The sequence below is a fragment of the Dendrobates tinctorius genome, unplaced genomic scaffold (genome assembly GCF_039654945.1).
Source record: "Dendrobates tinctorius isolate UK_male_01 unplaced genomic scaffold, ASM3965494v1 ptg000073l, whole genome shotgun sequence".
Lineage (NCBI taxonomy): Eukaryota > Metazoa > Chordata > Amphibia > Anura > Dendrobatidae > Dendrobates > Dendrobates tinctorius.
Genome location: NW_027361741.1, coordinates 11,596,041 through 11,623,811, shown reverse-complemented (window position 1 = coordinate 11,623,811; position 27,771 = coordinate 11,596,041). Strand labels below are relative to the sequence as shown.

General features: G+C 45.5%; 1 protein-coding gene across 2 annotated transcripts in view; it reads right to left on the bottom strand.

The window, feature by feature from the left end:
* Window positions 1–27,771, bottom strand: part of SGSM1 (small G protein signaling modulator 1) — a 444,365-nt gene that overhangs the window by 56,487 nt on the left and 360,107 nt on the right. For both annotated transcript variants that reach the window (XM_073582650.1, XM_073582649.1), the window contains 3 exons: window positions 24,445–24,569; window positions 16,161–16,243; window positions 4,236–4,345 (listed from right to left, as the gene is read on the bottom strand). In XM_073582650.1, the coding sequence (XP_073438751.1) occupies window positions 4,236–4,345; window positions 16,161–16,243; window positions 24,445–24,569 (318 nt within the window). The remainder of the gene's footprint in view (window positions 1–4,235; window positions 4,346–16,160; window positions 16,244–24,444; window positions 24,570–27,771) is intronic.

Sequence of the window (27,771 nt, the reverse complement as noted above, 5' to 3'; positions counted from 1 at the left end):
TATGGGGTATGTTGGCATCTGGGAGGGTACACCCAATGTGGTCTCCGAGGCATCAAACTTCACCCGGGCAATTGCCTTGCGGGCTGTGGCCATGCACTCGCTCAGGGGGGGCATAGGAATATATGGCCCCCGAGGTGTCTATCGGTACCTGGCGACAGGTGTAGCAGACCGGTGCCTGCCAGTAATCACCCGACCCAGGCCCTGGCATCCTCTTCTTTCTTCTAGAATCTTCAAGAGGTTTTCATCTTGAGGGTTCCCCATCGAGGACAGGAAACCAACTGATGCGGAGAGAGGAGCCGCCCCTTTTATCTTGAAGGTTTCCTGTCCTCATTGGGCGGATCCCCTCTAGTGGTGCCATTTTGTAGAATGGAAAAAAATCTCCCTATTGTTGCCGGGTGCCGACCAGCAGATCTCGGCGAGCGCAAAGGGTATGCGCCAGCCATTTTCTTCCCGGAAGAAGACGCCGGCGGCCGGGGGACAGGACCGGGGGATGCAGGAAGGTCCATGGACACCGGAGGTAACTGGGGGGAATCGGGGGACCTCAATTCTCTCTCCTCTGATGTGCGATCACATCAGAGGAGAGAGAAATTAAATGGGAAATCTGACTTTTTTTTGCAGTCGCCGTTATTCCGTTAATAACGGCGATTGCAACACTGGGGTCGGTGAAAACCGACCCGAATCATGTTCTCTGGGGTCTCAGCTACCCTCGGTAGCCTAGACTCTAGAGAAATTCCGACTCTGGGGGGCTCTATACCCTTATTTCTCAGTGCTGTTAGAAAGCAGCGCTGAGGAATAAGAACAGATAACTGCCGCCGTTAAAAGGCGTATCGGCGGTCATTAAGGGATTAAGTAACGGACACACGTGACCGCCGGCAGCTGACACTGCACACGCTATTTAAAAGCAATGAATACTCACTGCCCCCCACGCACATAGTCCTGGCGTGGGGAGTGATGAGTATTCCGGCAGCTGTGCTCTGCTTGTGAGCACCGCATGATGTCCCTGCCATGCGCTGCTTACAAGCATAACGCAGCTGCTGGCACTGGAACAAGACACTGCGAGGGAATGCAGGAAGGCAAGTAGGATGGTTTATTTTTTTATGTTTTTTGATGGGGGCCATGCATACAGGGTTGTGGATGGGGGTCAATCATACAAGGATAGGGATGAGGAGCCATGTAGACCAGTATAGGGATGAGGAGCCATGCAGACCAGTATAGGGAAGAGGAACCATGTATACAAGGATAGGGATGAGATGGCAATGCAAAAAGGCTGGCGATGAAGGGGCCATGCATACAAGGATAGGGATGAGAAGCCATGCTTACAAGGATAGGGATGAGGAGTCATGCATAAAAGGATAGGGATGAGGAGCCATGCAGACAAGGATAGAGATGAGGAGCCATGCACACAAGGATAGGGATGAGGAGCCATGCATACAAGGATAGGGATGAAGAACCATGCAGAAAAGGATAGGGATGAAGAGCCATGCATACAAGAATAGGGATGAGGAGCTATGCAGACCAGGATAGGGATGAAAAGTGATGCACACAAGAATAGGGATGAGGAGCCATGCAGAACAGGATAGGGAAGAGGAGCACTGAATATAAGGATAGGGATGAAGAGTCATGCAGACCAGGATAGGGATGAATAGCCATGTATACAAGAATAGGGATGAGGAGCCATGTATACAAGGATAGGGATGAGGAGGTCATGCATACCAGGGTAGGGATGAGGAGCCATGCAGACCAGGGATGAGGAGGCCATGAAGACCAGGATAGGGATGAGGAGGCCATGCATACCAGGATAGGGATGAGGGGACAATGCGTACCTGGCTTATACTCGAGTCAATAAGTTTTCCCAATTTTTTGTGGTAAAATTAGGTGCCTCGGCTTATACTCGGTTATCTTATACTCAAGTACATATGGTTATAGTGGCTGCAGAATGGAATAAAAATTTTATTTGTTTGTTTTTTTTTAATTTAGCTTCTCTGTTGCCAAGATATTAGCAAGCATTTGACTCTTAATGAGTTAAAGTAGGTGCTATCAGAGAGCAACTCAGAGTGAGAAGAACTACAAGCCTCAACTGAAAAGTATATAATAACCTCCATCTGGATGTAAATACAGTTAATACCTTAGGTGCCAAATAATTGATGTGCTTAACAAAGTGGGCAGAGCTGGGGTGGTCTAAGAGCATGATGAGCGCAGCTCCTCAAATTCACGAGAGGTTGGAGTAAAATTTGTGGTGAGGAACACACAGAGGTATACGCGACTTGTCTGGCGCTCCTGATTACTGAAAAGGATCAGGAGCATTCGACTCCAGCCCATCTCCCAATCAACATCGGGATGAACAGTGCCTGTCTTGATGAAATGGGCCCTTAGTCTTTTGGAGTTAGGAACACATGCATATTACACTAACATTCTGTGGAACCCCACTGCAATCTTTAGGAAAACCAGCCACTAGTGTTCAATTTTCATGCAGTTCTACCACTTGGGTAATTAGGCAATACACAGCAGTCTTCCAAAATCAGTAGGTTATTCGTAGCACAGGTCCTCCAGACTAAAATCTCACATGATGAACGCACACTGAATAAATAAGTCTCTTAAATACACTGCTCAAAAAAATAAAGGGAACACTTAAACAACAGAATATAACTCCAAGTGAATCAAATGTCTGTGAAATCAAACTGTCCACTTAGGAAGCAACACTGATTGACAATCAATTTCACATGCTGTTGTGCAAATAGAATAGACAACAGATGGAAATTATTGGCAATTATCAATTCACCCTCAATAAAGGAGTGGTTCTGCAGGTGGCGACCACAGACCACATCTCAGTACCAATGCTTTCTGGCTGATGTTTTGGTCACATTTGAATGTTGGTTGTGCTTTCACACTCGTGGTAGCATGAGACTTTCTCTACAACCCACACAAGTGGCTCAGGTAGTGCCGCTCATCCATGATAGCACATCAATGCGAGCTGTGGCAAGAAGGTTTGCGGTGTCTGTCAGCGTAGTGTCCAGAGGCTGGAGGTGCAACCAGGAGACAGGCTAGTACACCAGGAGACGTGGAGGGAGCCATAGGAGGGCAATAATCCAGCAGCAGGACAGCTACCTCAGCCTTTGTGCAAGGAGGAACAGGAGGAGCACTGCCAAAGCCCTGTAAAATGACCTCCAGCAGGCCATAAATGTGCATGTGTCTACACAAACGGTTAGAAATCGACTCCATGAGGATGGTCTGAGTGCCCGACGTCCAAAGAGGGGGGTTGTGCTCACAGCCCAACACCGTGCAGGACGCTTGGCATTTGGCACAGAACACCAGGATTGGCAAGTTCGCCACTAGCTCCCTGTGCTCTTCACAGATGAAAGCAGGTTCACACTGAGCACATGTGACAGACGTGACAGAGACTGGAGACACCATGGAGAGCGATCTGCTGCCTGCAACATCCTTCAGCATGACTGGTTTGGGAGTGGGTCAGTAATGGTGTGGGGGACATTTCTTTGGAGGGCCGCACGGTGTTGGGCTGTGAGCACAACCTCCATCTGTGGACGTCGGGCACACAGACCATCCTCATGGAGTTGGTTTCTAACCATTTGTGAAGACACATGCACATTTGTGGCCTGCTGGAGGTCATTTTGCAGGGCTCTGGCAGTGTTTCTCCTGTTCCTCCTTGCACAAAGGCGAAGGTAGTGGTCCTGCTGCTGGGTTGTTGCCCTCCTACGGCCCCCTCCACATCTCCTGGTGTACTGGTCTGTCTCATGGTAGCTCCTCCAGCCTCTGGACACTACGCTGACAGACACAGCAAACCTTTTTGCCACAGCTCACATTGATGTGCCATCCTGGATGAGCTGCACTACCTGAGCCACTTGTGTGGGTTGTAGAGTCCGTCTCATGCTACCACGAGTGTGAAAGCACAACCAACATTCAAAAGTGACCACATCATCAGCCAGAAAGCATTGGTACTGAGACGCGGTCTGTGGTCCCCACCTGCAGAACTGCTCCTTTATTGAGGGTGTCTTGATAATTGCCATTAATTTCCATCTGTTGTCTATTCCATTTGCACATCAGCATGTGAAATTGATTGTTAATCAGTGTTGCTTCCTAAGTGGACAGTTTGATTTCACAGAAGTTTCATTTACTTGGAGTTATATTCTGTTGTTTAAGTGTTCCCCGTATTTTTTTTGAGCAGTGTAGTTGTATGATTTGCTGTTCCTATGAAATGTTAGATAATGGCTTCAGTTTACCTGTATAAGAGACCTCATGTTGGCAAAGTGTGTATCCATAGCACCTCCATGGGGAAAGTTCTGGTTCATCCTCTTCATGAGTTCTGTAAAGCAGCTGAATGCCAGAGCCTCTGTGGGATAGAAATGTGAAGATGCCCATTATTATCCACACTGGACTACAATAAAAAACAAACATATTTTCTCTGCAAAACACACTTCATTTTATATAATTATATTATTCCTTTTATATAAGGGCTACATGAGCCAAAAAGAGAGGTATGGAGTACTACATCTAATGACATGGGCTCCACAATCAACCAACCTCAATCCAACTAACATGGTTTGTGATGAGTTGGGACAACAAAGTGAAGGCAAAGCAGCAACAAGTGCTCAGCACCTCTGGGAACTCCTTCAAGACTGTTAGAAAGCCATTCAAGGTAACTAAGGCTATGTGCACATGATGCATTTTTGCTGAGTTTTTTCCGAGTGGAAATGGTTGAAAAACACAATAGAATCCTTATGCAAGGTAATTCAATGACAATCCTGAAGTGTTGTGCAGATGATCAGTAAATCTCTGTGTGCGTATTTGCAGAGCGCTTTTTTGCAGCATGTCAATTCTTTTTGTGTTCCTGTGGCATTTGGGCACCCAATGACTTTAATTGTATCAGTCAAATCCACAGCAAAAACGCAGGTATAAAAATGTTTGCGGATTTGCTGAGTTTTTGTTTTGCATTTTACCGTCTTCCTGGTGTTTCCAACGCTGTCATCTGTGATAAGATCGTTGGTCAGAGCGCTGCAGGGTAACGCTGTCAGATGTCAGAGTGACCCCGCAGCTGTGACCGTCACCTGTGGTAATGCTACTGAAGACTGTCAGTCAGAGTGCTGTGGGACCATGCTGTCAGATGTCAGCGTGACCACGCAGCTGTAACTGCGACCCACAGGCATGAGCTGTTGAGACTACTGCTCCCATCGTCAAAACAGATAACAGTGACAGCAGGTGCCGCTGATGGGAGACGTAGTCTCAACTGCCGGCGCCTATGCTCAGTTTTTTTTATTTTTAAAGTAAAATTACATAAATATTCAAATAAAAATAACACCCAATCCCGGATGCCCTCGTCTCCTAGAAATAATGTAAAATAATAAACCGACATATACTCCCTGTCCGCCGTAGTCCATGTAATCCCGAGTGTCCCACGGCTATCTCACATGTAGAACAGTCACATAGTGAAATGTGACCGCTCAAACCGGCCGCTTGTGATACACTGACAGAAGGTAATCACTCCTGCAGTGTATCACTGAGCTGACGTGAGTTCCCTGAAGTTCATCAGCTCCAGTGCTCTCACTTACAGCACCGCTGCGTGAGAACTTTCTCACGCAGCAGTGGTGTCATAAGGGAGATCACCAGAGCTGATCAGCTGATGAATTCCAGTGACCTCTCTCACTGCAGCTCAGTGATACACTGTGGGAGAGATTACCTCCTGTCATTGTAACACCGGTTGTCTTTGAGAGCAGTTACATCACTAATGTGACATGGAAAAGGAGTTTATGGCGCACGCGAAGTTAAAACATAGAGCAAGATTCCCATTTAGTGGCTATATGCAATCCTGGCAAGTCTCAAATTAAAGGGAATCTGTCACCCCATTTTTGGCCTATAAGCTGCAGCCACCGACATCAGGGGCTTATCTACAACATTCTGTAATGCTGTAGATAAGCCCACGATGTTACCTTAAAGAGAAGAAAAACAAGATAGATTATACTCACCGGGAGGGCAGGGTTGGGTGCGGTGGGTGTCGTGGTCCGGTCAGGCGCCTCCCATCTTCTAGAGATGACGTCCTCCTCCTTGCTTCATGCTGTGCTCCTGCGCAGGCGTACTTTCTCTGCCCTGTTGAGGGCAGAGTAAAGTACTGTAGTGCACAGGCGCCGGGAAAGGTCAGAGAGGTCCGGCGCCTGCTCACTGCAGTACTTTAATCTGCCCTCAAAAGGGCAGAGAAAATACGCCTGTGCCGGAGCCGAGGCAGAAGTAAGAAGGAGGACATCATCGTATGAAGATGGGAGGTGCCGGACCGCGACATCCATCAGACCGGACCCGACGCCCGGGTGAGTATAATCTAACTTGTTTTTCGTCTCTTTCAGGTTACATCGGGAGCTTATCTACAGCATTACAGAATGCTGTAGATAAGCCCCTGATGTCCGTGGCCGCAGCTTATAGGCCAAAAATGGGGTGACAGATTCCCTTTAAAGGGAGGTCCCTGCCTACAGGTCATCTATAATGCATTATATATATAAAAAAGCAGATGCATAACCACAAACCAGTGGGTAGATGTTAAGAATGTTGTTGGTGACAATACAAATAAGACATGTCTGTGTCCTGTAGACAGATGTAAAAGTTTGGGCAAGGTTGGAGAGTTGTGTTCTCAGATATCTTTGACCAAGGTTTCAGACCTTAATTAGCCTGTTATGCTTATGGGTTGTTCACAATCATCGTTAGGAAAAGCCAGATGATGCAGAATTCCCAGCTTTATAAAAAAACTAGCCTCCTCTAACCTTGTGCCAAAAACAGCAGTCATGGGTTCTTCTAAGCAGCTGCCTAGCACTCTGAAAATGAAAATGGTGGAGGCCCCCAAAGCAGGAGAAAGCTATAAGAAAATAGCAAAGCATTTTCAATTTGCCCTTTCCTCAGTTTGAAAAAGTAATAAAGAAATGGCAGATAACAGGAACAATGGAAGTCTAGATAAAGTCTGAAAGACCAAGCAAAATTTCAGTGAGAGCTGCTCGTACGATTGCTAGAGAGACAAATGCTTGACTGCAAAAGACCTTCAAAAAGATTTAGCAGACTCTGGAGTTGTGGTACATTGTTCTACTGTTGAGAGACTCCTTCAAAAATATGGCTTTCAAGGAAGAATCACCAGGAACAAATCACCAGAACATCTAAACAAGCCTGAAATATTTTGGAAACAAGTCCTGTGGACCGATGAAGTTAAAATAGAACTCTTTGGCCACAATGGTCAAATGCATGTGTGGAAAAAAAGGGCACAGAATTTCAGGAAAAGAACATCTGGCCAACCATTAAGCATGGAAGTGGAACAATCATGCTTTGGGGTTGTGTTGCAGCCAATGGCTCGGAGAACATTTTATGGGTAGAGGGAAGAATGGATTCAATGAAATTGCAACAAATTGTTGATGCAAATATAACACAATCTGTAAAAAAGCTGAACTTGAAAAGAGGATGGCTTCTACAAATGGATAATGATCCTAAACACACATCAAAATCCACAATAGACTACCTCAAGAGGTGCAAGCTGAAAATTTTACAATGACAATCACAGTCCCCTGATCTCAACACCATTGAAAATCTGTGGCTATACCTCAAAATAGCAGTGCATGCAAGACGCCACAGAAATCTCACATGACTGAAAGAATTTTCTAAGGAAGAATGGATGAAAATGCTTCAAACAAGAATTGAAAGTCTTTTGGCTGGCTACTAAAAGCGTTAAGGCTATGTGCACACGTTGCGGATTTTTATGCGGATCTGCAGTGTTTTTCCCACATGGATTTGCACCAAATTCGCAATGTATTGTCCAACCAATGTTAATCAATGGGAATCCAGAATTGGTGTGCACATGTTGTGGAAAATTGAGCATGGATTTGCAAAGTTTTATTTTACTCAGTATGTCAATTTTTTTTGTGGATCTGAAGCGTTTCTGAACCCATTGACTTACATTGAGTCAGTCAAATCTGCAGCTAAACCACAGGTGTAAAAAAATCTATGGTTTAGCTGCAGATTTGTGTGACAAAAACGCTGCGGAAAAGGAGGAAGTGTGTGTGGCCGGAGTATATGTGTGTGGTCGAAGACTATGTGTGAAGGAATAATGTGTGTGAGCAGAGAATATGTGCTGGTCTGTCTGCGGGTGTCTGTGTGTAGCCAGGCATTGTTTGATGGGACTACTACTCCCATCCGGCTATGTCTGGTGTCAAATATAAGAATCACAGCATGAGCTGTTGATGGGAAAGTAGCAGTCCCATCATCAGGCGACTGTGTTCAATTGTAAAATGAAAAAAAACAAAAAGCATTCATACTCACCAAACACCTAATTCCCCGATACCCTCGATCTCCTGTAACAAAAATAGAATAATAAATCAACACAAACACTCCCTGGTCTGCCATAGTCCTAAATAATGGTCCTCCCACAATGATCTCATGGGTAGAACAGTCACATCGGGAGATGTGACCGCTCTACATGCCTCCGGTGATACAGTGACAGGAGGTATCCTACCGCAGTGTATCACTGCACCGCCGTCCGATAGGTCACTGGAGTAAATGCGGTCACTTGCGGCACCATTGTGCGAGAAAATTCTCACACAGCTGTGGTGCCGTAAGTGACAGCATGAACTCTGGTGACCTCTCAGTGATGCACTGCAGGAGCGATTATCTCCTGTCAGTGTATCACAGGAGCCGTGTAGAGCGGTCACATCTGCCAATGTAACTGTTCTACATGTGAGATCGTCGTGAGACACTCATTATTTAGGGCTACAGCAGGCTAGGGAGTATTTGTGCTGGTTTATTACTTTATTTTTGTTGCAGGAGATGAGGGATTCGGGGATTAGGCGATGAAGTATGGTTTAATTAAGATTCAATAAAGGAGTCTGTGTGATTATTTCAAATAAAGGACTTTATTCTGGCTGTATCTTTACCATATAACTATAGGATTAGTAATGGATAGGTATCTTATAGACGCCTGTCCATTACTAAGCCGTGGGCTTGATGGCAATACAAAGGTGACATCAACCCCACTAATATTACCTCACTTGCCACCTTTACGGGGCAAGTGGGAAGGGCAAAGGTAAATGCCAGAATTGGCGCATCTATAAGATGCACCATTTTTGGGGCGGCTGAGAGCTGATGTATTTAGTCTGGGGGGGTGCCAATATACATGACCCCTTCCCAGGCTATTAATATCAGCCCGTAGCTGTCTGCCTAGACTTTGCTGATTCGATTTTATAGGGGATCCCCATGTCAATTTTTTCTGGGGTTCCCCTGTAAACTAGCCAGTAAAAGCTAAGCAAACATTTGAGAGCTGATATTAATAGCCTGGGAACCTTTATGGCTATTGGCTACTTCCCAGAATATTAACATCAGCTCTCAGCCGCTGTCTTTCCATCTGCTGGATATGAAAATTACGCGGGAGCCCACGCATTTTTTTTTAAATTTTTTTTGTAAAATGAACAGATATTGCCATTCCTGGTACAAAAATTTAAGCATTTGTTCTTTGCTTGATAGCTTGTGAGTATCCATCTTCCTCTTGATTACATTCCAGAGGTTTTCAATGGGGTTCAGGTCTGGAGATTGGGCTGGCTATGACAGGGATTTGATGTGGTGGTCCTTCATCCACACATTGATTGACCTAGCTGTGTGGCATGGCACATTGTCCTGCTGGAAAAAACAGTCCTCAGAGTTGGGGAACATTGCCTGAGCAGAAGGAATCAACTGTTTTTCCAGTATAACCTTGCATGCGGCTTGATTCATACGTCCTTCGCAAAGATTAACCTGCCCAATTCCAGCCTTGCTGAAGCATCTCCAGATCATCACCGATCCTCCACCAAATTTCACAGTGGGTGCAAGACACTGTGGCTTGCACGCCTCTCCAGGTCTCCCTCTAACCATTAGATGAACAGGTGTTGGGTAAAGCTGAAAGGTAGACTCATCAGAGAAGATTACTTTTCAGTTTTTAAATTTCCAAAAAAATTTAAAATAACCAATAAATGTTGTTCAACTTCACTATTCTGTCCCACTTGTTGTTGCTTCTTCACCAAAAATTTACATTTGGTATCTTTATGTTTGAAGCATGATATGTGGGAAAAGGTTGAAAAGTTCCAGGGGGCGGGCCGAATGCTTTCGCAAGGCACTGTGTATATATATATATATATATATATATATATATATATATATACACACACACACAGTATATATATATATATATCTCTATCTATCTATATACACACACACAGTATATATATATATACATATACACACAATATATATACAGTGGGGCAAAAAAGTATTTAGTCAGTCAGCAATAGTGCAAGTTTCACCACTTAAAAAGATGAGAGGCGTCTGTAATTTACATCATAGGTAGACCTCAACTATGGGAGACAAACTGAGAAAAAAAAATCCAGAAAATCACATTGTCTGTTTTTTTTTCCTTTTATTTGCATATTATGGTGGAAAATAAGTATTTGGTCAGAAACAAGCAATCAAGATTTCTGGCTCTCACAGACCTGTAACTTCTTCTTTAAGAGTCTCCTCTTTCCTCCACTCATTACCTGTAGTAATGGCACCTGTTTAAACTTGTTATCAGTATAAAAAGACACCTGTGCACACCCTCAAACAGTCTGACTCCAAACTCCACTATGGTGAAGACCAAAGAGCTGTCAAAGGACACCAGAAACAAAATTGTAGCCCTGCACCAGGCTGGGAAGACTGAATCTGCAATAGCCAACCAGCTTGGAGTGAAGAAATCAACTGTGGGAGCAATAATTAGAAAATGGAAGACATACAAGACCACTGATAATCTCCCTCGATCTGGTGCTCCACGCAAAATCCCACCCCGTGGGGTCAGAATGATCACAAGAACGGTGAGCAAAAATCCCAGAACCACGCGGGGGGACCTAGTGAATGAACTGCAGAGAGCTGGGACCAATGTAACAAGGCCTACCATAAGTAACACACTACGCCACCATGGACTCAGATCCTGCAGTGCCAGACGTGTCCCACTGCTTAAGCCTGTACATGTCCGGGCCCGTCTGAAGTTTGCTAGAGAGCATTTGGATGATCCAGAGGAGTTTTGAGAGAATGTCCTATGGTCTGATGAAACCAAACTGGAACTGTTTGGTAGAAACACAACTTGTCGTGTTTGGAGGAAAAAGAATACTGAGTTGCATCCATCAAACACCATACCTACTGTAAAGCATGGTGGTGGAAACATCATGCTTTGGGGCTGTTTCTCTGCAAAGGGGCCAGGACGACTGATCCGGGTACATGAAAGAATGAATGGGGCCATGTATCGTGAGATTTTGAGTGCAAACCTCCTTCCATCAGCAAGGGCATTGATGATGAAACGTGGCTGGGTCTTTCAACATGACAATGATCCAAAGCACACCGCCAGGGCAACGAAGGAGTGGCTTCGTAAGAAGCATTTCAAGGTCCTGGAGTGGCCTAGCCAGTCTCCAGATCTCAACCCTATAGAAAACCTTTGGAGGGAGTTGAAAGTCCGTGTTGCCAAGCGAAAAGCCAAAAACATCACTGCTCTAGAGGAGATCTGCATGGAGGAATGGGCCAACATACCAACAACAGTGTGTGGCAACCTTGTGAAGACTTACAGAAAACGTTTGACCTCTGTCATTGCCAACAAAGGATATATCACAAAGTATTGAGATGAAATTTTGTTTCTGACCAAATACTTATTTTCCACCATAATATGCAAATAAAAGGAAAAAAAAAACAGACAATGTGATTTTCTGGATTTTTTTTTCTCAGTTTGTCTCCCATAGTTGAGATCTACCTATGATGTAAATTACAGACGCCTCTCATCTTTTTAAGTGGTGGAACTTGCACTATTGCTGACTGACTAAATACTTTTTTGCCCCACTGTATATATATATATATGTATATATATCTAATATATAAAGCTCAAGTGTGTGTGTGTATGTATGTATGTATGTATGTATGTATGTATGTATGTATGTACGCACGCATGTGTGTATGTCCGGGATTGGCATCCGCAACGTGGCAGCTACAGCCACAAAATTTGTCACAGTCACACGTATGCACCCTGAGAGTGTCCTAGGCTATGTTGTGAAATTTTAACCCCGCGTGTTCCAATTCACCAAACAATTTTGCCCCTATCTACATAATGGGGAAAAAGTGTGTGTGCATCAAGCCCCACCCCTCATTATGATGTCATAATGGTTGACTATGGGATGGAGGATGTATGATGGGTATATGGGCACTGGACTATGGGATGGAGGATATGTATGACGGGTATATGGGCACGGGACTATGGGATGGAGGATGTATGATGGGTATATCGGCACTGGACTATGGGATGGAGGATATGTATGACGGGTATATGGGCACGGGACTATGGGATGGCGGATATGTATGATGGGTATATGGGCACGGGACTATGGGATGGAGGATATGTATGATGGGTATATGGGGATGGGACTATGAGATGAAGGATGTGTGATGGGTATATGGGCACTCGACTATGGGATGGCGAATATGTATGATGGGTATATGGGCATGGGACTAAGGGATGGAGGATGTGTGATAGGTATATGGGCATGGGACTATGGGATGGAGGATGTGTGATGGGTATATGGGCACTCGACTATGGGATGGAGGATATGTATGATGGGTATATGGGCACAGGCCTATGGGATCGTGGATATGTATGATGGGTATATGGGCACGGGACTATGGGATGGAGGATAATTATAATTTGCTATAACTAACCACAATCAGTTATTATGCCCGGGCAGCGCCGGGCTCTTCAGCTAGTATATATATATATAATGTGTGTGTGTGTATATAATATTCACTTATATTTGTATTGTGTGTGTAAACATTATATTTGAACATAATACAGTTAGGTCCATATATATTTGGACAGAGACAACATTTTTGTAATTTTGTTTCTAGACATTACCACAATGAATTTTAAACAAAACAATTCAGATTCAGTTGAAGTTCAGACTTTCAGCTTTCATTTGAGGGTATCCACATTAAAATTGGATGAAGGGTTTAGGACTTTCAGCTCCTTAACATGTGCAACCCTGTTTTTAAAGGGACCAAAAGTAATTGGACAGATTAAATAATTGTAAATAAAATGTTCATTTCTAGTACTTGGTTGAAAACCCTTTGTTGGCAATGACTGCCTGAAGTCTTGAACTCATGGACATCACCAGACGCTGTGTTTCCTCCTTTTTGATGATCTGCCAGGCCTTCACTGCGGTGGTTTTCAGTTGCTGTTTGTTTGTGGGCCTTTCTGTCTGAGGTTTAGTCTTTAACAAGTGAAATGCATGCTCAATTGGGTTGAGATCAGGTGACTGACTTGGCCATTCAAGAATATTCCACTTCTTTGCTTTAATAAACGCCTGGGTTGCTTTGGCTTTATGTTTTGAGTCATTGTCCATTTGTAGTATGAAACGACGACCAATCAGTTTGGCTGCATCTGAGCACACAGTATGGCTCTGAATACCTCAGAATTCATTCGGCTGCTTCTGTCCTGTGTCACATCATCAATAACCACTAGTGACCCAGTGAAACTGGCAGCCATGCATGCCCAAGCCATCACACTGCCTCTGCCGTGTTTTACAGATGATGTGGTATGCTTTGGATTATGAGCTGTACCACGCCTTTGCCAATTTTTCTCTTTCCATCATTCTGGTAGAGGTTGATCTTGATTTCATCTGTCCAAAGAATGTTCTTCCAGAACTGTGCTGGCTTTTTTAGATTTTTTTTTTAGCAAAGTCCAGTCTAGCCTTTTGATTCTTGATGCTTATGAGTGGCTTGCACCGTGCAGTGAACCCTCTGCATTTACTTTCTTGCAGTCTTCTCTTTATGGTAGATTTGGATATTGATACGCCTACCTCCTGGAGAGTTCCTTTGAGCATGTTTCCTTCACAGCAAAACCTTCCAAATGCAAGCACCACACCTCAAATCAACTCCAGGCCTTTTATCTGCTTAATTGAGAATGGCATAATGAAGGGATTACCCACACCTGTCCATGAAATAGCCTTGGAGTCAATTGTCCAATTACTTTTGGTCCCTTTAAAAACAGGGTGGCACATGTTAAGGAGCTGAAACTCCTAAACCCTTCATCCAATTTTAATGTGGATACCCTCAAATGAAAGCTGAAAGTCTGAACTTCAACTGCATCTGAATTGTTTTGTTTAACATTCATTGTGGTAATGTCTAGAACCAAAATTAGAAACATTTTGTCTCTGTCCAAATATATATGGACCTAACTGCATGTAATGAAATTAAGGTCTTCAATGGACAATGTAAAAGAAGAGGATGGACAAAGAAATGACAAAACAACTTTTTATTTTTTGTTAAATAATATGTCTTTATTTAGCTTACAAATCCGCATCAAAATCGGCATGAAAAATCCGCATGAGAATCCGCATCAAGAACACACGGATTTTCAACTGCGTTTTCTGGCAAGAGAGGAAGACGCCACACAGATTTTTACAAGAGCATATTCACATGTGCATATACCTTTACAAGCTATGATAATTGCAAAAGGGGCTGCTACTAAGTACTAACTATGCAGGGTGCATAAACTTTAGCATCTGCCCATTTACCCAGACAATTTTTATATTTCCAACGACAAAACTGTTTGAATACTTATTTTTATGCCACTTGCAATTTAAGTTGTCATGTACTTGCCACTCTGCTCTTGATTTTGTGTGTTGATTTTATCGTATGGGTCGTACAGTTATTTTATAAAGGAATGGTTATTTGATAACATTAATTATAATATAGGGAATGTTTTATTTATTTTTTTAAGTCTTTTGATTATTTAATCCTAGTAGAGGACTTGAATATTAAATTCTTTCATTGCTTTTCCAGCAATTTTGCCATTTAAGCATTTATGTCAGTGACTGACAGTGGAATCTAAATGGTTAACTGCAGTTCAGAACTAGCTCCTGCTCTTACAGAAAGATGCAAGCTATGTATATCAGTCAGCATTTACTACGTATGAAGTGGGCTAAGCTCCTAAGCCATCTCCATATATTCCACAGCAAATGCAACGAAAAAGAACTTCACAGGTTGTTCAGCATTTAAAGGGGTTGTTCACTACTAGGACAACCTCTTCTTGATCTAAATGTTTGGTCCCGATAAAATAAAAAAGCGTTTTCTCACCTCCCGTGCAGCTGCCACTCAAGCAGTGTCGGCACTCGCGGTCCCAAGGCTCTTGTGCAGTTGTATGACAAGTGGTGCTTGGAGCCCAATCAGGGCTGGCGTCACGGTGTCCGCCTTCGGACGAATTGAACATGAAGAGAAAGTCAGGGATGCAGCTGATCTCTGATTTCTTCGTAAGAATTGAACATTGAAGAGGATGTCAGAGATCAGCTGCAGCCCTGACTATCTCTTCATGCTCAATTTGTCCGAAGGCGGAGACAGTGCTGCCAGCACTGATTCAGTGTCGGGCACGTGTCATACAACAGGAGCCCAGGGACCACGAGTGCAGACACCGCTGGAACAGCATCAATATGGGAGGGGAGTATAGGCTTTTTTATTTTATTGGGGCAAAACATTTAGATGAAGAAAGGGTTGTCCTAGCCGTGGATAACCCCTTTAAGTTATTAAAAACAGTGTAGTCACTTATGTCATTAGCAAACCTGCTCAGAAAATTAAAGGGGTTGTCCACAACATGGACAAGCCTTTCTCAAGCACTATATACCCCATAACTATACTGAGCTCCTGCGCAGGTACCATTCCGTCGATTAAACGCCTGCTCTAACCAGGGCCACCTCACTCCCACCTCCTTTGAACGTAACGGATATCCAAAGGCGGTCAGAAAGCAGCATATTCTCAATTCTTCCAAGTGTTAGTTTTGTCTGAAGTGAGTGGCTGCTCATTGGCTGCAGGGATTGTTTAACAAATGTTACACAAGCCCTGGGATACCAGGCGCCAAGAACGTTGGAATGGCACTTGCACCTGAAGGAGTCATTATTTTACATGGGGGGAAATATAGTGATTGAGAAGTGGTTGTCCAAGTAGTGAACAACCCCTTTAATGAAATATGATTGCCTGCTATAATAACGATATTTGCACTTAAAACAGTTTTTATGCAAATTTATAGTATTATAAGTGTACAATAGAGGTAACAGAACGCATTACAGATAAAAATTGAACATTGCAAAAACATATCATACCATCATCCAATATTACCAAAAGAGGAGCCAGCAAATCACACATCCCTTGTACATAGCCAATCTCAATGTGTTGCCACACGTAGCTGGAAAAAAAAAATATACACAGCAAAAGACTTTAACATGAGAATCATTGAGGAAGAAGAATTTTTTGGGAACGTTTTGACAAAACGCAAGTTTCTCAATGTAATTACCATTTTGAACAGGTAATTTGTTAACTTCTGATATTATACAAGTGTTTAAATGTGTGTGTCTGTGTGTCTATAACACTATCATCATTTAACAAACAACCTATATAAAATGGTGATCACAGTGGAAAGAATTAACTCAAATTTTTTGTCAAAACTTTACAAAAAATATTTTGCAACAGTTATAAATAAAAATAAAACCTTCAGCACCCCAAACTTTCATTAAGAGGCCTTAAATGGAATTAGCATGCTTAGAATGTGGATTCGTAAAAGGGGTTATCTGGGACTTTGAGATTTTTAAGTACTGGGCTTAATCCTTACCAGCAGGTAGTTGTTAACTAGCTACCTGTTTTGCCCTGCGATTATGTGTTCTGGTTCAGAACAGTCACAGATTGACATCCGATTTCCCACTACTGAGTTGCAGGGAGCTGGCTGTCAATCAACATTAGGTCTGCAATGATACCCCATCCACAGAGCAGACTGGAATAGAAAGAGCTGCTCTGTTGACTTGAGGTCAATTGAAGACGGAGAATTGCCGCCTCAGCTGGAAAAGACCGTTGCTGATCAGGACAGGCAGGTAGTTAGCAATTAAAAAACCCAAAGCCCCGGAAAACCCCTTTAAATGAAGATGCACTCTACTTTTTTACTTACTTTTTTTTCTAGTCCACTCAATGGAACACAAAGCTATGCTTGGCTTCTACCCCATTTTGTGCTGACAATCACAGGTTATTTTTATACATGAAATGCCACCAATTCTCGTTACACTTTACATAGTACAAGCAGGGTGATATTAACCTATAGCGGAGCCCTTTAGGTTTTCAGATATTTTGGGGACCCTTTTGGCTGCTCAATCTTTCACCCCAATATAGCTTTGCATTTGTGCAAAAAGTATTTGTCAATTAGATCAGTGTCCATTTCCATGTCAAAATCCATGGCAGATGTTTGGGAAGCAGAGGTAATGCCATGATTTACACTTTCAGAATTCAAAAGGACACCAAAACCGTGTTGAAATTGCCCTGCTGAACTCTTTACACACAGTACAATCTTCCTTTCCTTTTTTGAAATCCTGACTTGTGCTTGTACATATTTGCTATATTTGTTCTTTTTAAAAATGTATGTTTGTCTAGTCTTTGCCACCATGGGAGCAGTCAAGAACAAGGGATCAAGGTTTCGGCTAGACTGTACTGCTCGCAGAGCTGTAAGACGGGAGGAGCCAACATGACACTGTCATTTATTCATCTTGTGTTTCCAGGAGCTTTTCCGTGGTACCTCACCGGCAGAGCAGAAAACCACTCATTTCCATAACAACATTTCTCCGGGTCCTGTGACCCATCGGTTTGCAGCAGCGAGCACTGATGCCTTAAGTTATTGTTGCAATTGCAACTCCATCAAGTGAGCAAGTACCCCACATCAACTTGTCACCACCGGATAAAACCCTATATGCACGCATGTCATTAGTACTCTATTGGTCTGAGCTGATAAATGTATATGTACATATTTTATTAAGGCACTGAGCATCTTTAATCACTGGAGTCCTAGGGAACAAGTAACACTGCACCAGAAAAAAACTATTTATAGACCCTTTGTTCATCTTGGGACCCTAGGCTCCAACCAAGTAATCAGGCAACCGGAGCTGTAGGTAACCGATGCTACTGATACGGTGTCTACAAATAATTCCAATATAGAAAAAAGGTGGTAAAAGGTGGCAGTGCGGTTTTTTCTCAACATGTTTCAAAGTTCTAAAACTTCTTTTTCAGGACAACCACAATAATTATTGTTATGTAGATAAAACCTTATTGCACTCAGATTGTGCCCAAAGCATTTTCCTAGGCTCCAACCTAGTCAGTCTTCTGAAAAATACAGTCCTGAGGACTAGGTGAAGAAAACATGGATTTTTGTGAGTACTCACCGTAAAATCCTTTTCTCCGAGACTTTCATTGGGGGACACAGGTTCTGTGGGTGTATGCTACCGCCATCTGGAGGCTGACACTAGGCAAACAACACAAGGTTAGCTCCTCCCCTGCCGTACACACCCTCGCCCTAACTGTGGGCGGAAACCAGTTTAGTGCAAAAGCAGTAGAAGAACAATAACAATCAGCCTTAATGCCGTAAACAATATGTCTGGCAAGGGACCACCCTGACATTCATGAAAAAATGCACATTAATTAAATAAACACGAGCCAACCGGCTAACAGGGTTGGTGCTGTGTCCCCCAATGAGCGTCTCGGAGAAAAGGATTTTACGGTGAGTACTCACAAAAATCCATGTTTCTCCTTCGTCTCATTGGGGGACACAGGTACTGTGGGACGTCCTAAAGCAGTCCCTGGGAGGGAGATTGACTCACCGATCGAAGCTACATGCACCTCTTGTCTAAAGGTGCGACACCGCTGCTTGGCGAATCCTTCTACCCAGGCTCACATCCGCCGAGGCCTGAGTATGGACATTGTAATGTTTAGTAAACGTGTGCAGGCTGGACCAGGTTGCTGCTTTGCATACCTGCTTCGCCGAAGCCTGATGTCGAAGCGCCCAAGAGGCGCCCACTGCCCGAGTAGAGTGCGCTTTGATCCCCGATTGAATCAGCACACCTCTGATACGATAAGCCTCCTGAATAGTTGAACGGACCCATCTGGCTATGGTCGATTTCGAGGCAGCAAGTCCCTTCCTTCGCCCTTCAGGGAGCACGAACAGCGTGTCCGTCTGACGAAAGGGTGCCGTCCGCGACACGTACCTCCTGAGTGCTCTCACCAGGTCTAATGTGTGAAGGGCTTTTTCCACACGATGTACTGGCGCTGGACAAAACGAAGGCAAGACAATGTCCTCATTGATGCGGAATGAAGACACGACCTTCGGCAGAAAGGGGGGAGCAGGTCTAAGGACCACCTTATCCTTGAAGAAAACGAGAAAAGGTGCTCGGCAAGACAGAGCCGCCAGCTCCGAGACTCATCTAACGGAAGTAATGGCTACCAAAAATACCACCTTCCAGGACAGGTACGACAAAGAGACAGCCTGAAGTGGCTCAAAAGGAGCCTCCTGCAGGACACTCAGGACCAGGTTAAGATCCCAGGCGTCCATTGGCGCCCTATAGGGCGGTACCAAATGCGAGACTCCATGGATGAAAATCTTCACCTGTATCCTGGTTGCAATCTTTCGCTGGAAAAGGACGGACAACGACGAAATCTGCCTCCTAAGGGAACTCGGGGCTAGTCCTGAGTCTAAGCCTGACTGGATGAAGTCCAAGATGTTAGGAATAGAGAATGTCAGAGGAGAAAACCCGCGCTCTCGACACCAAGCGAAGAAAACCTTCTCGCCGAGGTCGGCTTCCAGGCGCTAACCATAGTAGCAACCACCTCAGGGTCTAACCCTGCCTGAGTTAGAATCCAAAATTCAACGGCCATGCCAATAAACACAGGGCCCCTAAGTTCGGGTGGAAGATCGGCCCCTGGGACAGCAGATATGGACGCTCTGGCAGTCGCCATGGAACGTCGGTGAGCAGCTGCACCAGATCTGCGCACCACGCCCGACGGGGCCAGTCTGGGGCCAGCAGAATCGCTGGAACCCCTTGTTTTGATCTTCCTGACAACTCTCGGAAGCAGTGGCAGCGGCGGAAACAAGTATGGAAGGCGAAACTGGTTCCATGGTAGAACCAGCGCATCTACCGCGAACGCTCGCGGATCTTGTGACCGAGCAACGAACGCGGTTACCTTGGCGTTCATTCTGGATGCCATTAGATCCACATCCGGTGTTCCCCACCGTTGGCAAATTTGCTGGAAGACCTCGGGATGCAAGGCCCATTCCCCAGCCACGACCTCCTGACGGCTGAGAAAATCTGCCATCCAATTTTCTACGCCTGGGATGTGGACTGCCAATATTGCTGACTGATTTTTCTCGGCCCAGGACAACACATGTTCTATCTCGCGCATGACTGCCCTGCTGTGTGTGCCCCCCTGATGATTTACATAAGCCACCGCCGTGGCGTTGTCTGACTGTATCCGAATGGGCCGTCCTGCTAGGAGGTGCTGAAAATGCTGGAGCGCCTGCTGGATCGCTCGTATTTCCAACAAGTTGATCGGGAGGCAAGCCTCCTGTTGCGACCACTGGCCCTGAGCCGTGTGGTGGTGAAAAATTGCTCCCCAACCAAGGAGACTGGCGTCGGTTGTGATCACTAGCCAGTGCTCTGGGGGAAACGGTTTCCCCCGAAGGGAGAATCTGGACGTCCACCACTCCAGCGATTGTCTGACCTGAGGGGATAGCCGGCACCGACGATCGAGGGTGAACGGGTTCTTGTCCCAAGCTGACAAGAGAGCGTGCTGTAGTGGGCGAAGATGAAATTGGGCAAACGGAATTGCTTCTATTGCTGCCACCTTCTTTCCTAGAATCCTCATCCCAAAGCGAATGGTATGCAGGACTGGCTGCTGGAGCTTCTGAGCCCTTTGCCTGAGCGCTAGGGCTTTGTCTTGAGGGAGAATTACCAACCCTTGGGAGGTGTCGAAGATCACACCTAGAAAAACAATCCTCCGGGCTGGAACCAGAGATGATTTTTTCCTGTTGACCAACCAACCTAAGCGGGAGAGAGTATCCAGCGTAATGCTGACATTCTCCTCGCATGCCCGAAATGAGGGACCCTTCACCAAGATGTCGTCTAATTAAGGAAAGACGACTATGCCCCGAGAGTGTAAGACGGCCATCACGACCGCCATTATCTTTGTGAACACTCTGGGGGCAGTAGCTATCCCGAAGGGCAGTGCTGCAAATTGGAAGTGTTGGCCACTGATGGCAAAACGAAGAAACCTTTGATGGAGGAAAAATGGGAACGTGCAGGTAGGCATCCTGGATGTCAACCGAGGCCAAGTACTCTCCCCGCTCCATGGCTGATATGACCGAACGGAGAGATTTCATCCTGAAATGTTTGATTTTGATGAACCTGTTCAGTAACTTCAGGTCCAAAACCGGCCTGACTATCCCGTCCTTTTTGGGGACCGCGAACAGATTGGAATAAAACCCCTCAGCTTTCTTATGCTCTGGTACGGGAATAATGACTCCGTTGTATTGGAGTGCAACGATGGCCCCTTGCAGCACCTTACCTTGGGAAGTCGGGAGAGAAAAAAACATTTTGGGGGTACCTGATGAATTCTATTTTGTACCCCGAAGACACCAGTTCCGTCACCCATGATTTGTGTGCTACCTCGGCCCAAGCATGACGAAAAAAGAGCAGGCGGCCGCCCACCCTGCTGGTGTCGCCTCCCAGGGGCTCCGAGTCATTTGGCTGCGGGCCTCTGGGCCCTGGCCCCTCTCGACCTGGGCTGGCGAGCGCGCATCCTTCCCCCTGGATTGGGTCTATATGAAAACTGTCGCTCCCTATCCTGATTGGAGCGAGCTGGACAAGCCAGGCTGGCTGATGCCATCCACCCGGTGTTGCGAAAGGCTCGAAAAGGCTGTTTAACCTTTTGCTGCGGAAGGGAGCTGCTTTTTCCTCCTGTAGCATCAGAGATGAGTTGATCCAACTTCTCCCCGAACAGGCAGCCTCCCTGATAGGGCAAGGAAGTCAAGGACTTCTTGGAGATTGAATCTGCTTACCAGGTTCTTAACCAGAGGGCTCTCCTAATGGCTACCGTCTTAGCGGCTGCAAATGCTGCACAATTGGCTGCATCCAAAGAAGCATTAATTAAGTAGTCTCCCGCCATGGCAATCTGACTTGCGACCTCAGACACCTCCGCAGGCAGGTCTCTACCCTGCAAAGCCTTACTCAAAGCCTCTAACCATGACATCATGGCTTTGGCTACCCACGTTGCCACGAACGAGGGAGCGAGCGCTGAGCCTGATGCCTCAAAAACTGATCGCGCCAGGCTCTCTATGAGCCGATCAGTGGGGTCCTTAATGGACGAGCCACTAGGCACCGATAACAGAGACTTCGAGGCCAGGCGTGACACTGGGGGGTCCACTACAGGGGATTCCACCCATTTCATACAGAGTTCCGGGGCAAAGGGACATCTTGCCTCTATAGCCTTCTGGCCCGAGAAGCGCCTATCTGGGCGTTCTCTGTGCCGCTGCACTATGTCCTCAAATTCTGGGTGAGTGCCAAATACTCTATGCTGTTGCCTGGCCCGCTTAAAGGCTACCTTATGGCTCGAGGCCAAGGTAGCCCCATCCTCGATCCCCAGGGTCTGATTGACAGCTTCAATGAGACTGTCCACTGTCTCCCGACACCCTGGTGTATCTAGATCAAATGGCTCGTCTGAGTCATGATCTGATCTCTGTTCGCTCGCTGGTTAAGGGAGCGTGATGCTGGACTCCTGGATGCCGAGGCACGGGATCGGTCAGGAGACCTTGTGCGAGTTCGTTTCCTTCGCACTTGTCTGGCATGGGAGCGGCCCCTGCAGGCCGGAGGTTCATGTGAGGAGGAGGACCCTTCCCAAATAAGCGAGCCACTATCCTTGCCCCCCTTTGGGGCGTGAAGGGACTCGATCGCCTTTGTAAGCGAAGCCATAGACTGTGACAATGACCGAGCCCATTCGGGAGGATTCGGCTCTCTGGGCTCAGACGCCGGGGGGGCTCCTGGGCGCGTTCAGAGTCACAGGCCTCGCACAATCTGTCGCTCTGCGCTCGCGGAAACGCAGCCCAAGAAGAAATGCATGCAGCATATAGAAAGGTGTGCGTCTTCCCTTTTCCAGCCATATTGCTGCCAGGCGCTGGTATATATATATAAGAGAAATAAACTTTTTTTTTTTTTGTTTTCTTTTCCCTCTCTAAAGGAGAGGGGGGGAGGGGGAAGGAGCCCCCTTGGTCTCTAGTGGGCCTCCGCAGCGAAGCTGCACTCACCTGTTCTGCGTCCCCCGCACAGTTAAAGCGGACCGCAGCAAAAACGATCCTCCGTGGGGCAGGCCGACCACTTCTCTGGTCGCGGCCTACCCCGATCTGAAGCCGGGGCCTAAATTTAATCCGGCGCCCGCCAAGCTCCAGGGGGCGGATCCCCAGAAGTGACGCCGCGCGGCCGGGGGCGGGAACTTCCGCCACGGCCTAGCCTGACCAAAAACCGGGGCCTAAATTTAACACTGCCCACGGCGGTCGCGGTGTCGCCGTAGCGACGGTGCGATGCGGCGCAGATAGCGACGCCAGCGCTCTTTTCCGTTCTTTCTCCGGCCCCACTAGTTGAGGGGCAGGGAAAACCCCCACTGCCTGCTGCTGCCCAGGAGCCCCCGCATCTGACGAATGCCCTCAGCTAGCAGGAGCCGAGACCCCCCCACGCCCAGTACCTTCATCTGAATAACTCCACAGGTAGGCAAACCAGGGAGACTGGGGGTGGTGGGGGGATCCAGGACGGTGCAGACACCCAAACTCCATCCAGCCAGGCCGAGGAGAGGGACCGTCCGCCGCCTTGCAGCACCTCCGTCTTGCATTGGTGGAGCAGTGGGGGCAGCTCGGACCGTCTTGTGCCTCTGTATAGCCCATGGCTTCTGTACCTAGGGGTGGATAGGGCTAGGTCCGGCATAATGTCCCATGTCGTGGAAGAGGATACGTGGAGGGACACTCACACGTGCTCGCCCGTTGATGGTTTGGGGAAATCGGACCCTTTCAATAGGATCCGTTGCCCCTGTCTCATCTTCTTAGAAAAAATAAAAGAAAGAAAAAAAACAAACTAAAATAAAAAATTCTGGGTAATTTCCCAGATTTGTCCCACGGTGCGGGAAAGGATACATGGAGACGATACTTGACACGTGCTCGCCCGTTGTTGGTTTGGGGAAATCGGACCCTTTCAATAGGATCCGTTGCCCCTGTCTCATCTTCATGGAAAAAAAAAGTCTGGAGAAAAAAGACCAGACGTGTGCCTCCATAGACAATAAGCAAAAAACTGGTTTCCGACCGCAGTTAGGGCGAGGGTGTATACGGCGGGGGAGGAGCTAACCTTGTGTTGTTTGCCTAGTGTCAGCCTCCAGATGGCGGTAGCCTACACCCACAGTACCTTTGCCCCCCAATGAGACGAAGGAGAAAAACTAATGTATTGGCATATATGAGATCAGAAATCCATGCTTCACTTCCTGATAAACAAGAAGATATAAATATAAAAATGACCATGGAGTCTTTTTATGATGTACTGGCCTTACCTGCACATGACATTCCGAAGCTTCTCCAAGTTGGTAGGTGTGAAATACCAATAGTTACGATCACACCTCTGGACATCCTTCTCAATACGGTGTAAATTGATAGTATACATATCCAGTATTTCTTGCTAGTTAGTTTTAGAAACAAAAAAGAATTTCATCAAAAAAATTGAGATGAATCAATACAATAAATCTTGTAACTTCTGGAATAGTGTTGCGCACTAGAAGGCCTTGCTCTTACGCTCATACGAGAGGATAGAGATACAAAGAAGCAGTCACACTAAAAACGTCCATATATATACACACACATACACATACATACACACATACAGACCAAAAGTTTGGGCACACCTTCTCATTCATAGAGTTTTCTTTATTGTACATGACTATGAAAATTGTAGATTCACTCTGAAGGCATCAAAACTATGAATTAACACATGTGGAATTATATAATTAACAAAAAAGTGTGAAACAACTGAAAATATGTCATATTCTAGGTTCTTCAAAGCAGCCACCTTTTGCTTTGATTACTGCTTTGCACATTCTTGGCATTCTCTTGATGAGCTTCAAGAGGTAGTCACCGGAAATGGTCTTCCAACAGTCTTGAAGGAGTTCCCAGAGATGCTTAGCACTTGTTGGCCCTTTTGCCTTCACTCTGCGGTCCAGCTCACCCCAAACCATCTCGATTGGGTTCAGGTCTGGTGACTGTGGAGGCCAGGTCATCTGGCGTAGCACCCGATCACTCTCCTTCTTGGTCAAATAGCCCTTACACAGCCTGGAGGTGTGTTTGGTGTCATCGTCCTGTTGAAAAATAAATGATGGTCCAACTAAACGCAAACCGGATGGAATAGCATGCCGCTGCAAGATGCTGTGGTAGCCATGCTGGTTCAGCATGCCTTCAATTTTTAATAAATCCCCAACAGTGTCACCAGCAAAGCACCCCCACACCATCACACCTCCTCCTCCATGCTTCACAGTGGGAATCAGGCATGTAAAGTCCATCCGTTCACCTTTTCTGCGTCGCACAAAGACAAATTTGGACTCATCAGACCAAAGCACAGATTTCCACTGGTCTAATGTCCATTCCTTGTGTTCTTTAGCCCAAACAAGTCTCTTCTGCTTGTTGCCTGTCCTTAGCAGTGGTTTCCTAGCAGCTATTTTACCATGAAGGCCTGCTGCACAAAGTCTCCTCTTAACAGTTGTTGTAGAGATGTGTCTGCTCCTAGAAATATGTGTGGCATTGACCTGGTCTCTAATCTGAGCTGCTGTTAACCTGCGATTTCTGAGGCTGGTGACTCGGATGAACTTATCCTCCACAGCAGAGGTGACTCTTGGCCTTCCTTTCCTGGGGCGGTCCTCATGTAAGCCAGTTTCTTTGTAGCGCTTGATGGTTTTTGCCACTGCACTTGGGGACACTTTCTAAGTTTTCCCAATCTTTCGGACTGACTGACCTTCATTTCTTAAAGTAATGATGGCCACGTGTTTTTCTTTACTTAGCTGCTTTTTTCTTGCCATAATACAAATTCTAACAGTCTATTCAGTAGGACTATCAACTGTGTATCCACCAGACTTCTGCACAACACAACTGATGGTCCCAACCCCATTTATAAGGCAAGAAATCCCACTTATTAAACCTGACAGGGCACACCTGTGAAGTGAAAACCATTACCGGTGACTACCTCTTGAAGCTCATCAAGAGAATGCCAAGAGTGTGCAAACCAGTAATCAAAGCAAAAGGTGGCTACTTTGAAGAGCCTAGAATATAAGACATATTTTCAGTTGTTTCACACTTTTTTGTTAATTATATAATTCCACATGCCTTCAGAGTGAATCTACAATTTTCATAGTCATGAAAATAAAGAAAGCTCTTTGAATAAGAGAGTGTGTCCAAACTTTTGGTCTGTACTATATATATATATATATATATATATATATTATATATTTTACAATTCTTTTATTTTAAGGCTAGCTTACATTTTTCCCCATTTCTGCCAGTAAAAAGAAAAAAAAAAAAAAAACCCACAAATATACAAAAGATAAAGTACGCAACAATTTCAAAAAGCCATTTGCTTAGCACCAAATTATTGGTGTACATATAATGCATAACAAAGAGAAAAGTATCTAACAAGTTGCACAAATTTTATTATGACACATGCACCATATGCTCTGTGAAATATGGTACGATTATGTACCATTTTTACAAGCTCGTAATTTCACACAGCCTACGACTGTATAGTTAAAGGCAGGGGTGCCATCAGGGCATTACTGCCCTGATTGGCGTATGGGGCCCGGTCAGCAGAGGTCTGCTACTTGGTCTTATAACCACTATATGTGTTAAATTGCAATATAAAGGTGTCAGAACAGGTATCAGATGCGGGACAGTTTTTTTTTCTTTTTTTTTTTTTTTTTATATACCATTCACCATGTGCTAAAGTGATTAGAAAATGTTATTATTTGGGTCACTACAATTACAGTGATGTCACATTTTCTTGTTTTTTTTTATGTTTTACATAAAAACTATTTCGTAATAAAAAAAACAACAGTTTTTGAATCTCCATCTTCTGAAAGCTATAATTTTTTTTTTTTTTTGTTCAATGGGAGCTTGTTTTTGAGGGACAAGATGACGTTTTCAAGAATATCAGTTTTATTTACATACAAATTTTTATTTCACTTTTTGCTCAACATTATGATGAAAAAACGGTTTTTGCCAGTGATTTTTGTTTATGGTATCCACTGTAGAGATTAAATAGTGTGCCAGTTTATAGATCAAGTCATTCCAGAAGTGGCAATATGTTAGTGTGGGTGGTCAGGAGTCGGAATATCCAGGAGTAGACCCTCTGGACCGTGGCACCGAGGGGCCCCGGGCGAGCTGCCAGGTGGAACCGACCCCTATACAGGGACCGTTAGGAGCAGGCCCAGGGGTTCGAGTACCATGGTAGCCGGTACCGAGAGGGGCGGCTCAGGATGGACTGGAGTAGGACAGTGGGACTGAAGTGTAGATGACAGAACAGGGCTGGCACACAGGAGACAGGAATGGATTAAGACTATAACCTGGAACGTGGAGGAACTGAAGTGTAGATGACAGGACAGAGTTGGAACACAGGAGACAGGAATAAAGGAGGACGGAAGGACTGGAGCAGGATGGAACTGGAACACCGGAGGCAGAACTGGAGTAGGACGGCAGGACTGGAACAGGATGGAACAGGAACACCGGAGGCAGGACTGGAGTAGGACCGCAGGACTGGAGCAGGATGGATCAGGAACACCGGAGGCAGGAGACGGAGGAAACAGGAGCACTGGAGCAGGACTGGGAATAACTGTTAGCGAACA